This window comes from Ursus maritimus, unplaced genomic scaffold (genome assembly GCF_017311325.1).
Source record: "Ursus maritimus isolate PB19 unplaced genomic scaffold, ASM1731132v1 scaffold_1, whole genome shotgun sequence".
NCBI classification, from domain to species: Eukaryota; Metazoa; Chordata; class Mammalia; order Carnivora; family Ursidae; genus Ursus; species Ursus maritimus.
The window spans coordinates 19,071,167-19,084,033 of record NW_024423343.1 but is presented as its reverse complement, the minus strand read 5'-3'; the positions used below and the strand labels follow the sequence as shown (position 1 = coordinate 19,084,033).

General features: G+C 42.8%; 1 protein-coding gene across 1 annotated transcript in view; it reads left to right on the top strand.

Annotated features, from left to right (window-relative positions):
- Nucleotides 1–12,867, top strand: part of ARPC2 (actin related protein 2/3 complex subunit 2) — a 28,195-nt gene that overhangs the window by 333 nt on the left and 14,995 nt on the right. Inside the window, exons 2-4 of the mRNA XM_040640742.1 lie at nt 23–104; nt 7,930–7,964; nt 9,502–9,614. Coding sequence (XP_040496676.1) covers nt 31–104; nt 7,930–7,964; nt 9,502–9,614 — 222 coding nt within the window. The 5' untranslated portion in view covers nt 23–30. The remainder of the gene's footprint in view (nt 1–22; nt 105–7,929; nt 7,965–9,501; nt 9,615–12,867) is intronic.

Below are 12,867 nucleotides of genomic sequence, written 5' to 3'. Positions count from 1 at the left end.
CTCCTTCCCCTGCCCGGGGCAGCCGCCGCCATGATCCTGCTGGAGGTGAACAACCGCATCATCGAGGAGACGCTGGCGCTCAAGTTCGAGAACGCGGCCGCCGGGTGAGCGCGCGCCCGGGGCCGGTGGGTGGCGGGGGAGGCAGAGTTGACCCCCGCTAGTCCGCAGTGTCGTTCAGTCCTCCAGACCTGGAGGGACGAGGTGGGAGACCTGACCGGGTGTGGGGACGGCCCCCCGGCAGGGTAAACGTGGGAGGCGACTGGGCGCGGTGGGGTGAGGGGCAGAGATGCGTTGGGAGAGGCTCGGAGGAAGGATGCGGAAGCGGCGAGTGGACCAGAGCGCGCGTGCCAAAGGGCAGGAGACCTGTGGGACGTGAGGGCAGCTGGGGCCGGAACTGCGGCCGGAGGATCCCATTGCCTTCTGGAGCGTGCAGGGGACCCCTTCCCTGTGTAGTCCCCGTCATTGTTCTGAACCCCAGGAAAGCCCGTTTGAGATTGGGTTGGAAGGAGTTTCCAGGAATTCCCAGGACTGGAGGAGGGAAGAAGATGCAGGCCCAGATCCCCACCGGCCTTCTTGCTCCCCACCCCCACCCCCACATCTTCGTCTAAAGGAGCTGGAGGCAAGACTGAAAGCAGACCCAGTCTTGCAGCCGGAAAAACGGGACTTGTCTAGTTTCCCTTCCCCGGACCCTACTGTTAGGACACACTGGCCATTTTGTTACATATTTCTCAAGCAAAGCTGGTAGTCTCCCCATCAACACCCCTCCCATATCTCTCTTCTGAGGTTCTAATTTTCCTCTCCCCACCCATTTATCTTAAACTCTTATACAAGACCCCAGGTCTGTGATTTTTAATGTGGTAATCCTGGCCCAGGTACACACTTACAAGCATCCAAAGTCTATAAAGTTCTCAGATAACCTTTTTTTTTTTTCTTTTTTTAACCATTGGCCTTTTAAAAGGTAGGTTAGCACATATTTCCAAGGCAGGCTTCTCTGTGAAACACACGAATCAGTGGAAAACAACCTCCTCCCTCAAAGCTGCTTTGCTTTTCTAATATTTAAAACGTGAGCCAAAGATTTGGCTTTTAGCTTCTAATTTTTGGTGGCCTGTAGCCAGTCCCTTTGCCTCGTTTCCCCATTGTGAGGCTGGGGCTTCGCCTCTTGGTTGCACAGTTGAGGAAATAAGTACAAACTTTCTGGTGAACTGCGAACTAGTCAGAGAAAAGTAAGTGCTTGGAGATCTGCAGATGGGGAAGGATTGGTGCGGGGGAAATTCTAAGTGCTCATAATGAACTTGTGGCTTGGAGGCATTAAAAAAAATACTTCTAACCCACTGCTTAAATTGAACATATTGTGTCTCCTATCTGTTTTATAAGGTCACAGATTTTATCTGTGAAGTAAAGCATGGCTTTCGTTGAAGTAGGGCTTAGAGTAAGCAGTAGCTACTGTTTCCTGCCAGGGGCTGCAGTTGCTTATATTTTAAGCTAACTTGCTTCTTGTCTTCAGTCTCACCAGTTCCTTTGCATTTTAAATGTCTGAGTGAATCAGCTCAGAGTCTTATTTTGGGTGATTGCTGGGTACTTTTTTTGAGCAGTGTAGCACATAGGAGGAAGTTAAATTAACTTCTGCATTTTCACAGCTGAACCTGTTAAATGCATTCTCGAGTCCAGACTAGCAAAGAATGAGACCTGAGTGGTTATAAGCTGATCTACAAGATAAATGCCTGTTCATTTTCAAGTAGAGGCGTGCCTTGCAGTGTAGAAGTACATTCACATCTATTTGTGTATTTGTGATTCCAAAATGAAGCCCATTATCCAGAACGTCAGCTCTTTTCCTTTTAAAAAATTAACTCTTACAGGGGCGCCTGGGTGGCACAGCGGTTAAGCGTCTGCCTTCGGCTCAGGGCGTGATCCCGGCGTTATGGGATCGAGCCCCACATCAGGCTCCTCCGCTATGAGCCTGCTTCTTCCTCTCCCACTCCCCCTGCTTGTGTTCCCTCTCTCGCTGGCTGTCTCTATCTCTGTCAAATAAATAAATGAAATCTTTAAAAAAAAATTAACTCTTACAAAGTACCATTTCAGAGGAATTAAAATAGGCACTCAAGTCTGGAAGCATAAGTTAGACCTTCTAGGACATTTCTTAACAAAATAAATGTTATAGCAATGTTGGATATGGGGTAGGGCAGCAAGTTTTGGCTTTTACTATGGCCTGTCTTCCCTTTGAGATGTGACTTTAAGTAAGTGGGCTCAAAACGTATTCTGCTGAAAATCGCTCTGAAAATCTTTGAAGAGACTCTGATAGCAGGCCTAGGAGGTAGGAGGTAGGTGGGATTGCAGATGTAATAGTCACCAGAAAATGGCTTCTAAGCCAAGCCCGCTGTGAGTTTCCAGGCATACACCGTGAGGCAGCAGTGAAGTAGTTAACGCATTTATCAAGGTGCAGGCCTGCTACACCAGAACTTCCAGCAAAAAATGGCTAGTGTGATCATCATAAACATTTATGGGATTCTATCAGTGTTCACCAAGCAGGAACAGAGAAAGGAGGCCTTTCTGAGACAGCCTATTGGCAAAAGTTACAGAGGAGCTAAAGGGTGAGGTGTGTTAGGGTGGAGATGGGAGAGAAATGTTAATGAGGGGGAGTGGCTTGGAGGAGAAACCCTGGCAACTGGAAGGGCTTTGCCAGTGTGGGAACCTGCTGGGAGAGGGCAGTGCAGTCGGGCTTTACGCTTCTCAGAACAAACCAGTTGGGGAAGGTATGGTTCTGAGCAGCCTTTTCCGGAGTGAATCTCAGAACTCTGTGGTGTCCAGTATGATAGCCAGTGACTACTTGTAGCAAGTTAAGTTTAAGAAAGCGAGATAAAACTAAAATTAAGTTCCTCACACCAGCCCCGGTTCTAGTGCTCAGTTGCCACATGTGGCTAGTAGCAGCCATATTTGGACAGCACACGTAGAGCGTTTCCATTATTGCAGGAAGTTCTGTTGAACAGCACTAGCACTGTTGCAGCTACTGAAAATGCAAGCATGAGATAGTCTTAAAAATAGTTCTGTGGTATATGCTTCAGAATACAGTTGCAGTAATTTTCCTCCTGAGGTTGATTTTTTTTTTTAACTGATGTCTCAGACCATCCTGCTGAATCTTCTTGTCTGTGACATCCTACTAAGAGTCTAAACTTCCTTTGGGTAAAACAGTTGTTATCTAAACTGTTGAACATTTAGGCATGATCACCTTTTAATTTGGAGGCAGTTCCGACAAACCCTAAGATTCATTCCCAACAAATTGCTTTTTATTTCTTTCCTACCACACTCCTGGGAAAATGACTTATTGGAATGGTTCCTATATCGTCACAAAATGGTAATTATTGGTAAATTGTCTCCTCAACAGCCTGCACACTTAGAGAATATGCTGATTAAGAAGCCATGCTCAGCACTGCAGATAAGCTCGTGCAGGTCTTGTCAACAGCATGGCCTTTTCATTTAGGAATTCTTACCCAGGTGCCCAATTAAAACAGAAGTAATCTGGCAGATTAATTTTTTTGATACTGTTTGCGCATCAAGAACAGTTTCAGCCTCAGAAGCTAGGCCTGTCAACTTAGTCTAGAGTCCAGAATTGAGGAAATGCTATCAGATGCGAATTGCTGTTGATCTTAAGTGCATGCTGGCTCCTTGCCACAGCTGTGCATATTGTGGGGCTCTGTGGTTGTGTGAGGGGGAGTGAAGCTCAGTAAGCAAGTGGTGCCAGTTGGGGTGGGCAAGGACTGTGGGAGGAGAAATTTGAGAAAGGAATAAATTAAATCTTGCTGATACCTTGTTCTCATTCCTAAATATGGTGCATGTGTCCTCAGAGAGACAGACTGGTTTGAAGTGATTTGGAATTGGGACATTTTTTAAGTATCTAGAAGAAATAGAATGGTCTGGTTGGTCTTTTTACAGGTCGTTATAGTTGCATACTGCTGCGTGGCTTCTGACCTCCTCGCCACCGCTGCGTGCATGAGGCCCCAGAGCTACACTCCACGAAACTGATGACTCCTTAAGGGCAGGGCGTACCACTTTGGTCATCTTTCTTTCCCAGCATTCTCACTGTATATATAGTTAGCTCGGTAACTGTTCTCTTGAAAGAATGGATGAGGCCAGGTGGAATGGATCTTAATTCCTTTAGGTGCTTAATTTATCACTCTTGTGATACTGTGTGAATCAGCTTTTAGATCATCTTTGTTCTCCATGTTTTGGGATCTGGCTTAGCAGAGTAGGGACCACATTTTTTAGTCTTTGCTCAAATAGGTTGATGGGAGCCTTATAGGGGAATTAACTGGAGAGTGATCAAAAACTTTATGGTGAGATAGCAGAATTCAATAATTTCTCTCATTCAGCTCATAGAAGAGGTAAGCAGAAGAAGCACATAAATGCCCAGAACGGGGAATTGGATGCCTTCAGGAGTAAAATTCCAAAATCTTAATGAGAAAAGAGGATTGGAAAATGCAGTTGTCAGGAGTTCTTTATTGGTTGGTGACATTCTAGAAGCTTCCTTGGAAAAAGAATAGAAGAAAATTTTTCCTAAGGATTTTAAGAATAGCTTTTGAAACCCATCTGAATGAATTGAACATGTTTTAGTGTCTTGTGTTATCCAGTCAGTAACCCTGAGGACTCACCTAGCTGGTTTGTTCTAGGATTCCAGACATTACCACACTGATACTACTAGGGTTCTGTTTCTCCTTATAGTGCTGACCAATTCCTGATTCTGGGAGTTAGCACAATCCCACAACTTCTCCCAACCGTGGCTTCAAAGTCTAGTCTTTTCTGACTCTACCTAGAAGAAAAACTAATTCATCGATCACTGTCTATGAATTAGACACTTTGCTATAAGCTTTGAAATCATAACTTCATTTGATTTTAGAATGTGCCTGTGTGACAGCAGTTCCCATTTACAGTTGAGAAAACTAGGGCTCTTGGGAGCTGTGGAGGGAGTAGACATCTGCATTAAGCACTGTGCAGATACCCTGCACTGGTGACTTCTGACCTTACTTATGATCTGTCACACAGAACATGGTATTTGTATGGCACACTTGAATAAATGGTCTAGCCTAGAGATCCTGCTGCTGGGTTGCCCTGAGGGCTGTGAGGATCATTATCTCAGCGTGTCTGTAACTTAGTCACAAGACATGGGTTGGGAAACTTTCCTGTACACATGTCATCTCAATTAGTCTTCACGGCAACCTTTTAATCTTCATTTTCTAGAAAAGGATCCTGAGGCTCAGCAACATCTGAGCAACATGAGTGTGGTTTATAGCCAGTAAGTGACAGGACTTGAGTTGACTAGTCAGCTCTGAAGGGCTTGGTTTTATTGTGATTAAACTCATTCCCAGCATCTGAAACTTTAGCAGATGGTAAAACAAAATAACTTAATCCATTTATCATTTGGGCCTCTTAAAGTGGTCCACTTTCCCCCAGACCAGTCTTATTCCCCTCTAGTTCCATGGTTTTAAACCACAAAAGTAAATAACAAACACCCTAGTCTTGGAATTGACACACTGTCCTGTTTGGTATATTTCACTCTTGCTATGGTCTGCTTGTTGGGGCACAGAGTTGTAACTCCCACATGACCTCTCAGGAAGACTCCTTTGGCCAAATGCTCTCCTCTACAGCCTGTCTGCTCTGTAACCTATTGTGCAGCCATAAATAGTAAACTAAAATATTAATGGTGATGATCTGACAAATATTCCCAAGTCAGGCAGCAAACCCCTTAGTATAGCTCTTCCTAAGCAACTTCTCCCAGTGGGGATCTGTGCTTAGGGAACTTTACAGCCTAGAGAAGTTCAGAATTTCAGTTAAAATGTTTATAGCTTGGGGGGCAGGGCGCCTGGTGGCTCAGTTGGTTAAGCGTCCAGCTCTTGATCTCGACTCAGATCATGATCTCACAGTCATGAGTTCAAGCCCTGCATTGGACTCCATGCTGAACGTTGAGCCTACTTTAAAAAAAAAAAAAAAAAAAAAAACTTTATGTTTACAGCTTGGAACCCTAAGGTTTTTTATTTATACCTAATTTTTCTCCTGTTAATGAAATAGGAGAATGAGGAACCCAGTCCTTTGTTGGGTGAGTTAAAGCCTAAGGATTAAAAAAAAAAAAAAAACCAGCCACCTACTAAGTGATGCAATATGGACTTCCACAACCCTCCACCCTGACTTTTTGGCAGAGCCACCCTTCCCCAGGAAGATATACTTTGGGGCTTCCTCCCATTGTGCAGCCTCTTCATAGTTCATTCAAGTGAGCCATGGATTAATGTTCGTGCTGCTTCTTCCTTTGCTCTTGCTTTTTAGAGGTGAGGAATGGTGGTTGGCCATTCATTGTCTTTGTCTCCTGGCTATAGTTTCAAATGAAAGATAAGAAGCGATTTAAGTTTTCCTCTTGCTCTTCGCATCATATTCTGAGCCCACTGCTTCTCTGTAAACCCACTCGGTGCTTCGATTCTTAGAGTCTCCCAGAGGGATTCTCCTATACCACACGTGGATGGCTGTGAAGGAGTAGAGTGGAACTCCGTATGTGACTTGTATCGGTTGATTTTTCAACAGGGCCAACGTGTGCGTCACAGAAGCCAGTTTCCTGGAAGGGTATTGTGTAGCATCTGCAGCAGCTTTCAACACTCATAAACCACCCTGTGTATTCCATCATTTCCCAGCAACCCTAGAGGGCAGTTCAGTTGTGGTTTCCTTTACAGGTGAGGGAGCGGAGGTAGTATAAAAAAGATGGACTTGATGGTGAGGTCTTGAGCAAATTAGGCAAGGATAAATGTGGAAATTGTGTGTCTTGTCTGCTGGTCCATAAAACAAAGTGGAATCATTGGAGTCCTAGGTAGTTAGAGATAAAACCGTGGAGTCTTTCTTTGTTTCCTACCATTGGGCTTTGAGGAGAAGTGGGGAAATCACGTAAGGTTGCTTTTCACAGGAGGTTAATTGACCATTATTGTTGATAGCTAGGATGTATGTTATGCCTCCGAGGTAATAACTCAGCAGCATTTATCGAGTAGAAGTTTCTGTACCAGGCTGAGCTGGGAGCTGCGCAGAAAGTATCAGGCCGTCCTCATTGCCTTCAGGATAAGTTGTTTTGTATCTGTTCTCTTGCTTTATCTTTAGCAGTTCTATGAGGTGGGTACAATCACTGGTAGTCTCCCATTTTATAGATGAGTAGGTGAGAAAACGAAAGGGTACAGGTGTTAATCTGTCTGAAAACATGGTCCTGATGAAAAGCTAAAGCTGGAAACTTGGTGTCTTGACTGTCCCAGTGATTCCCCAGTGTTATTTTGTGCTACGCTTTCTATGCAAGTGCAGCACAGGAATTTCAAAACAAAATTATGATAGAACCAGTCAAAGAGGGCTTCATGAAGGAGAGTGGTGAGTACTCTGTTGACATTAAGGGAGAGGGAAAGACGTGTAGGAAACTTACAGACTGTCTTTGAAATGGTATAGAACTCCCTGTTTTGTTCATGGCCTGGAATTATCCTTTCATCTTTAGTAAATTGAAACCATTCTGCATTCTCTTTAGCAGCTTTNCTGCTGAATGTACTACCTCCACGTGCATCACTACTGTCCTGTGGGGGAGACGTTAATCAAAAGTAGCATTTCGTAGTTCTCGTACAGATGTGCATATTGTAGTCTTAAAGGAATTCTGAACTGAAGGTAAACGCCAGCCATGGCAGAGATTCGACAGCAGCTGGGAAACAAAAGCTGTATCTGTCCTGCTGCTTTTTTGTATCCTCCACCTTAAATGAGTCCAGATTCAGGTACATGAGAAAATGAGTTGTGGTCTCAGGTCAGCAGTAAGCTTAAGATTGGTCCAGAACGCCTCGATCTGAAGTAAAGCTCGGGAGTCTTAGCAAGTCTACTTGAAGGCAGACAGCGATACAACTGTCTTAACTAAGGGACTTTTCTTTTGTTTTGCAGTAACAAACCAGAAGCAGTAGAAGTAACATTTGCAGGTAAGTGTCCTTACTTCAGCCCTGTTAAGAGAAGGCATGATATAAAAATAAAAAACAAAATCAATCCTAAAATACGTTTTGAGATTTGGGGTACTAGCCCTTGATTGTCGGGTCTTTTCGAGGTCTTTGTTTTAGATGATTATTTCATGGATTTATTAAACTGTGTAAAGTTACCTGCTGATATCTTAAAAGTTTGGGCTTAATGTTGTGGTATAAACTAAAGTTTGTTTAATTTGGAAATATTAAATTACTGTCTCCAAGTAGCCTTCATCTCAGTTTGCCTAGCACTGGAGTAGCAGGGAAATGTGGAAAATACTAGAGACCTGTTCAACAAGTCAGAGAGAGGTTATTGCTTTCTATTCCCTATAAAGAATTAGATACCGATACTACTCACTTGCTGTGTGGACTTCAAGGAGTTAAACAATCACCCTGTGTAAAGTGAGGGTACTAGACTAGATCTCAGAAGACTTTTTGTAGCTCTGAAGTGCTGTGACTGGAGGCCAGGCCCCATCCCTGTCCCCTCCCACTGGAAACACCCAATCTCCCTAAAGTGATGGCACTCAGCACCTGGCTTCAGGAACTACACAGGGTTAAGTCCTCTCTGTACTGCAGGAAGATAGAAGCCAAAGAGAGGGGAGGCCTTTATATAGATTAGAAGAAACTTGAGAAGTAGCCAAATGCAGTTTGTGGGCCTTGTTTGGATCTTCAAATAAGACAATAGTATTTTAAAACCTTTTTTTTTTTTAACACTTGACTGGGTATTTGATATTAAGAAGTTGTTTTTAAAAATTTAGGCCTGGCAATGGTATTGTAGCTGTGGGGGTTTTTTGTTTGTTGTTGTTGTTGTTGTTTTATTCTTTGGGGCGCCTGGGTGGCTCAGTCAATTGAGCGTCTGCATTCTGCTCAGGTCATGATCTCAGGGTTCTGGGATCAAGCCCCAGGTCGGGCTCTCTGCTCGGTGGGAGCCCGCTTCTCCCTCTCCCTGCTGCTCCCCCTGCTTGTATTCCCTCTCTTTCTCTTTCTCTCTCTCTTTCTCTGTCAAATAAATAAATAAAATCTTAAAAAAAAAAAAAAAAAGACACTTGGTGTCCAAAATCATTTGGAGATACATTCTGAAATACTTATGGATGAAGTGATGTGATGTCTCAGATTTGCTTCAGAATAAATCATTGGGAGGGGACATCTAAGTGAAAGAAGATTGGCCGGCCGTGTGTTGAAATTGTTGAAGTCACATGGGGGAAATTAGGAGTCCGTTATATGTTATATTGTGGGCTTGTTTAAAATACATCACAACAAAAGCTTTTTTAAAAAAAATACATTCAGCACCAAGCTGTAATGAAGTTAGAAGAGCTAAGTACTTGATAGTTCTACCCCAGTGTTTTTGCTGACTTTCTGCATGATTTTAAAATAAATACCATTTTACTTAAATGCCTACTTCCAAGGGGGACCTCCTTGTGGCCTGTAACAAAGTAGGCAAGTGCTTTGAGATCTTATTTCCCATTCCCAAGTTAAGCAGTTTTATTTACTTTCCTCACAGATTTCGATGGAGTCCTCTATCATATTTCAAATCCTAATGGAGACAAAACAAAAGTGATGGTCAGTATTTCTTTGAAATTCTACAAGGAACTTCAGGCACATGGTGCTGATGAGGTATGTTCCACATCATTTTCCTTGGGACTCTTGTTTCCTCTTCACCCTTTATCAGCAGCTTGCCGCTTCTAGAAGGTCTATGGCACTGACCACTCCTGCCGGCACTGGCCACTTGGGCAGCTTGCTCACCTAACCAGGGGCTCTTGATTCCATTTTCCATAATGATAAAAAGCAGCGTGTTTTTCAGAAAAAGCTTTGGCTCTTTGCTTGTTCTTTATTACCGAAAAATAAAGATGTTCCCTAAACAATGAAAACAAAAACAGCTCTAGTTCCCCAAAAATGCACCAAAGAATACATTCTTTGGCCAGTATAAAAGTAGCTATCACAGGGTGCCTGAGTGGCTCAGTCAGTTAAGCATCTGACTCTTGATCTCAGCTCAGGTCTTAATCTCAGGGTATGAGTTCAAGCCCCGAGTTGGGCTCGATGTTGTGGAGCCTACTTAAAAAGTAGCTATCTCAAGACTGAGGTGGGTTCCATTCTATTTCTGTAATACTGTGAAGCAGGCATGTAGCTCTGGCCTTTAAAGTTTATGGTCTTAATTTCTCATTCTGGGAATTTAGGCACAAATCCACCCTTTAAATTTTTTGATTTAAACTTCTTTAGAGCTGGCCACTTTAAGTTTCCCTTCTTCCTTATGACTACCATAAGGGAAATAAGAAAGGTTGTCCATGCATTTTGAAATTCTTGATGGCCATGCCTTATTCACTGGCTTCTTTATATAGCTAAAGTGGCAGGTTTGGTTCCTGTTGAAGTGTATTTGCTCTGGGGAGAGCCATTTATGGAAGAAAGAAAATGCTATTACACCAGTGTGCACACGTTGTGGTTGGGTCTCAGAGCAGGAAGTATGACTCAGTTCCTGAATCAGTTTTCAGATATCTTTTAGTTTTAACAAGCTAGGTTCTCCTTAATCTGGTAAATGAAGATATGGCCATTTCTATTTTCTTTCTGATTAAGAGAAGCACTTTTGAAATATTTAAAATTTATTCAATGAAAAGGCTATTTGCAAAAAAAAAAAAAAAAAGATCAGGATCTTTCTCAATATTTTGGTATAAAACTAAAATTGATATTAAACAAATATGTCCCAAGAGCCATAGGCAGTCGTTTCTCTTAGTTATTCATTTGCAGTTATCTGTCCCAGCAATTCAAGGGAAGAGCCAAAACCTTTTCTGATTTGCCTCATAAGTTCAAGGGAAGAAGAAATATGTAGAGAATTTATATTCAGGATGATTTTACCTGAAAAAAAAGCTTCAGGAGGAAGACCAAGTCTCATAAAACATAAGAAGGCTGATTCTATAAAAATTAGTGGCCAGGTCTTCTCTTGACCAGATTAAGAACAAAAGGGAACAAGCGACTATTTTATGGCCCCACTTTTGTTTAGCCATAAAATGACTACCTGAAAAGAATTATTAAAGCTTTGAACAGACAACTCAAAATTGTGTAATCGTTCTCCCCAGACAGTCCTCTCTCTTTAAGATGCAGGCACAATGATAATACTCTTCCCAGTTTGGAAAGAAAGCGTTAAAGCTGGATTTCTGAGATCTCCTTTCCAGTCTGTGTCTTCTGCACACTGGAGCTCCACGACACAGTGCTATTCTTATAGATCCCGCAGGGTCTGAGAACCAACCCCATCCACCCAAGTGGGCGGGGCAAGTAACACGCACAGTTTTGGAGCAGAGTGCACAGTAAATGACTCTCTCTGTTGGTTAAACAGTGACCAGCCTGTCATAACCAGAGGAAGCTTGCTACTTTGCCCAAGACCCTTTTCAAGGCAGAAAGTTCTCTGCTGCTAGGGCGGGAAAGTCTGATGGTGAGGACGGATGGGTTGACACCCATCTCCTGGTGTCAGGTTGGAAGAGGGAGCACTCAGTGGAAAAGTGAATCATGGTTAACAGTGCAAGTGAAATTAACAGGGAAGTGTTGGCTGGTTTTGCCAAGTGGAAGGAGCAGAGGAGTTAAACAGGGTATAAGTTTGGCTCTAAGGCCCTTTTAGATCTCAGAATATTAAGCTTGGAATTAAACTAAATCTTAGGAGCTAAGTTTTTTTCTTCCACATTTAATTTCCCCTTCCTCCAAGTACCCATAGTGCACATGGTACAATATTGTAGCTCAGAGACAGCATGCTAGTTCAAATTCTTATGGGATGTGCCCGTTATCCCCCGCCCAAGACTATTTAGGAGAAGTGGTATATAAGACCCCAAAGGTGAGACCGAAGGTCTCTCTGCCTCCAACAAACTCTGTGACCTTTAACCTCTCCCTTCACTTCCTCTTCTATAAAAGAGACAACCTTACGGTGACGCTGTGGTCACCAGATCGGAACTGCACATGGCATTACTTGTCGTTTGCCTGTATACAAACCAGTGTGCTTACACAGGTGTTGAGGTCTGTTCTGTTCCCATAGTTTGCAGATAGAGACTTTCTTCCAGCTATAGGAAAGTGGTGAAATAAATATGTGGAATATTAAAAGAGTATTTAAGAACAGAAAGGAAAGAACCTCACCATGTAATAATTTTTTCAAATAGGACTTAAAATACATGGTTTGCTGCTGTGCTTTTGTTGTTGTTGTTGTTGTTGTTTTTTTTTAATATCTAGAGGGTGCGTTGAAAGGAAGATTAGAAGAAAACCTCAGTATTGACTCAGCTCTATTTATTGCCAGTCCCCATGTGCAGGCATGAGTGGGTGCAGACCAGAGCCTGCCCCCATGGAGCTCCCCTCTGGTACCGCCTGCGTTTGCACTGCCTTTCTCGGGCTGATGGAATCCTGTAAAACCTGCATGAGTAACTCTTACGATTAAAACAGAAGTTAATGCTTTTGTTCACTTTTGATTTGGTAACTTGTCATAAATTAAGTATTCTTTTTTTTTTTTTAATATCCTAGAAAATTCCAGAGGATCGTTAGTGTATTTGTGGTGAGATAGTGTTGAGAAACTAAAAGTATAGAGACAAAACCCTGCAGCCTGTTGTTACATACACTTACATACACTGTTACGTATATTGGCCTCCGTTTTCCCATCTTGTGGAATAGTAACAACACCTTCCCTTCCTAAGCATGTTTTTAATGAGGGTTAAGCCATGTCTGGCCTCTTAAACATATAAAGACTACTAAATATCAAAAAGGTTATTAAGTTCTGATGGCTCTAATGTTTACTTTTTTCTATCATCAGATAGCTGCTTTTCTGCTTAATGTAGCCTATATAACATTGAAGTCGGAACTAGTCTTTCCAAAAGGTTTCTTAAACTGTCAGCCTAGGAGCAGT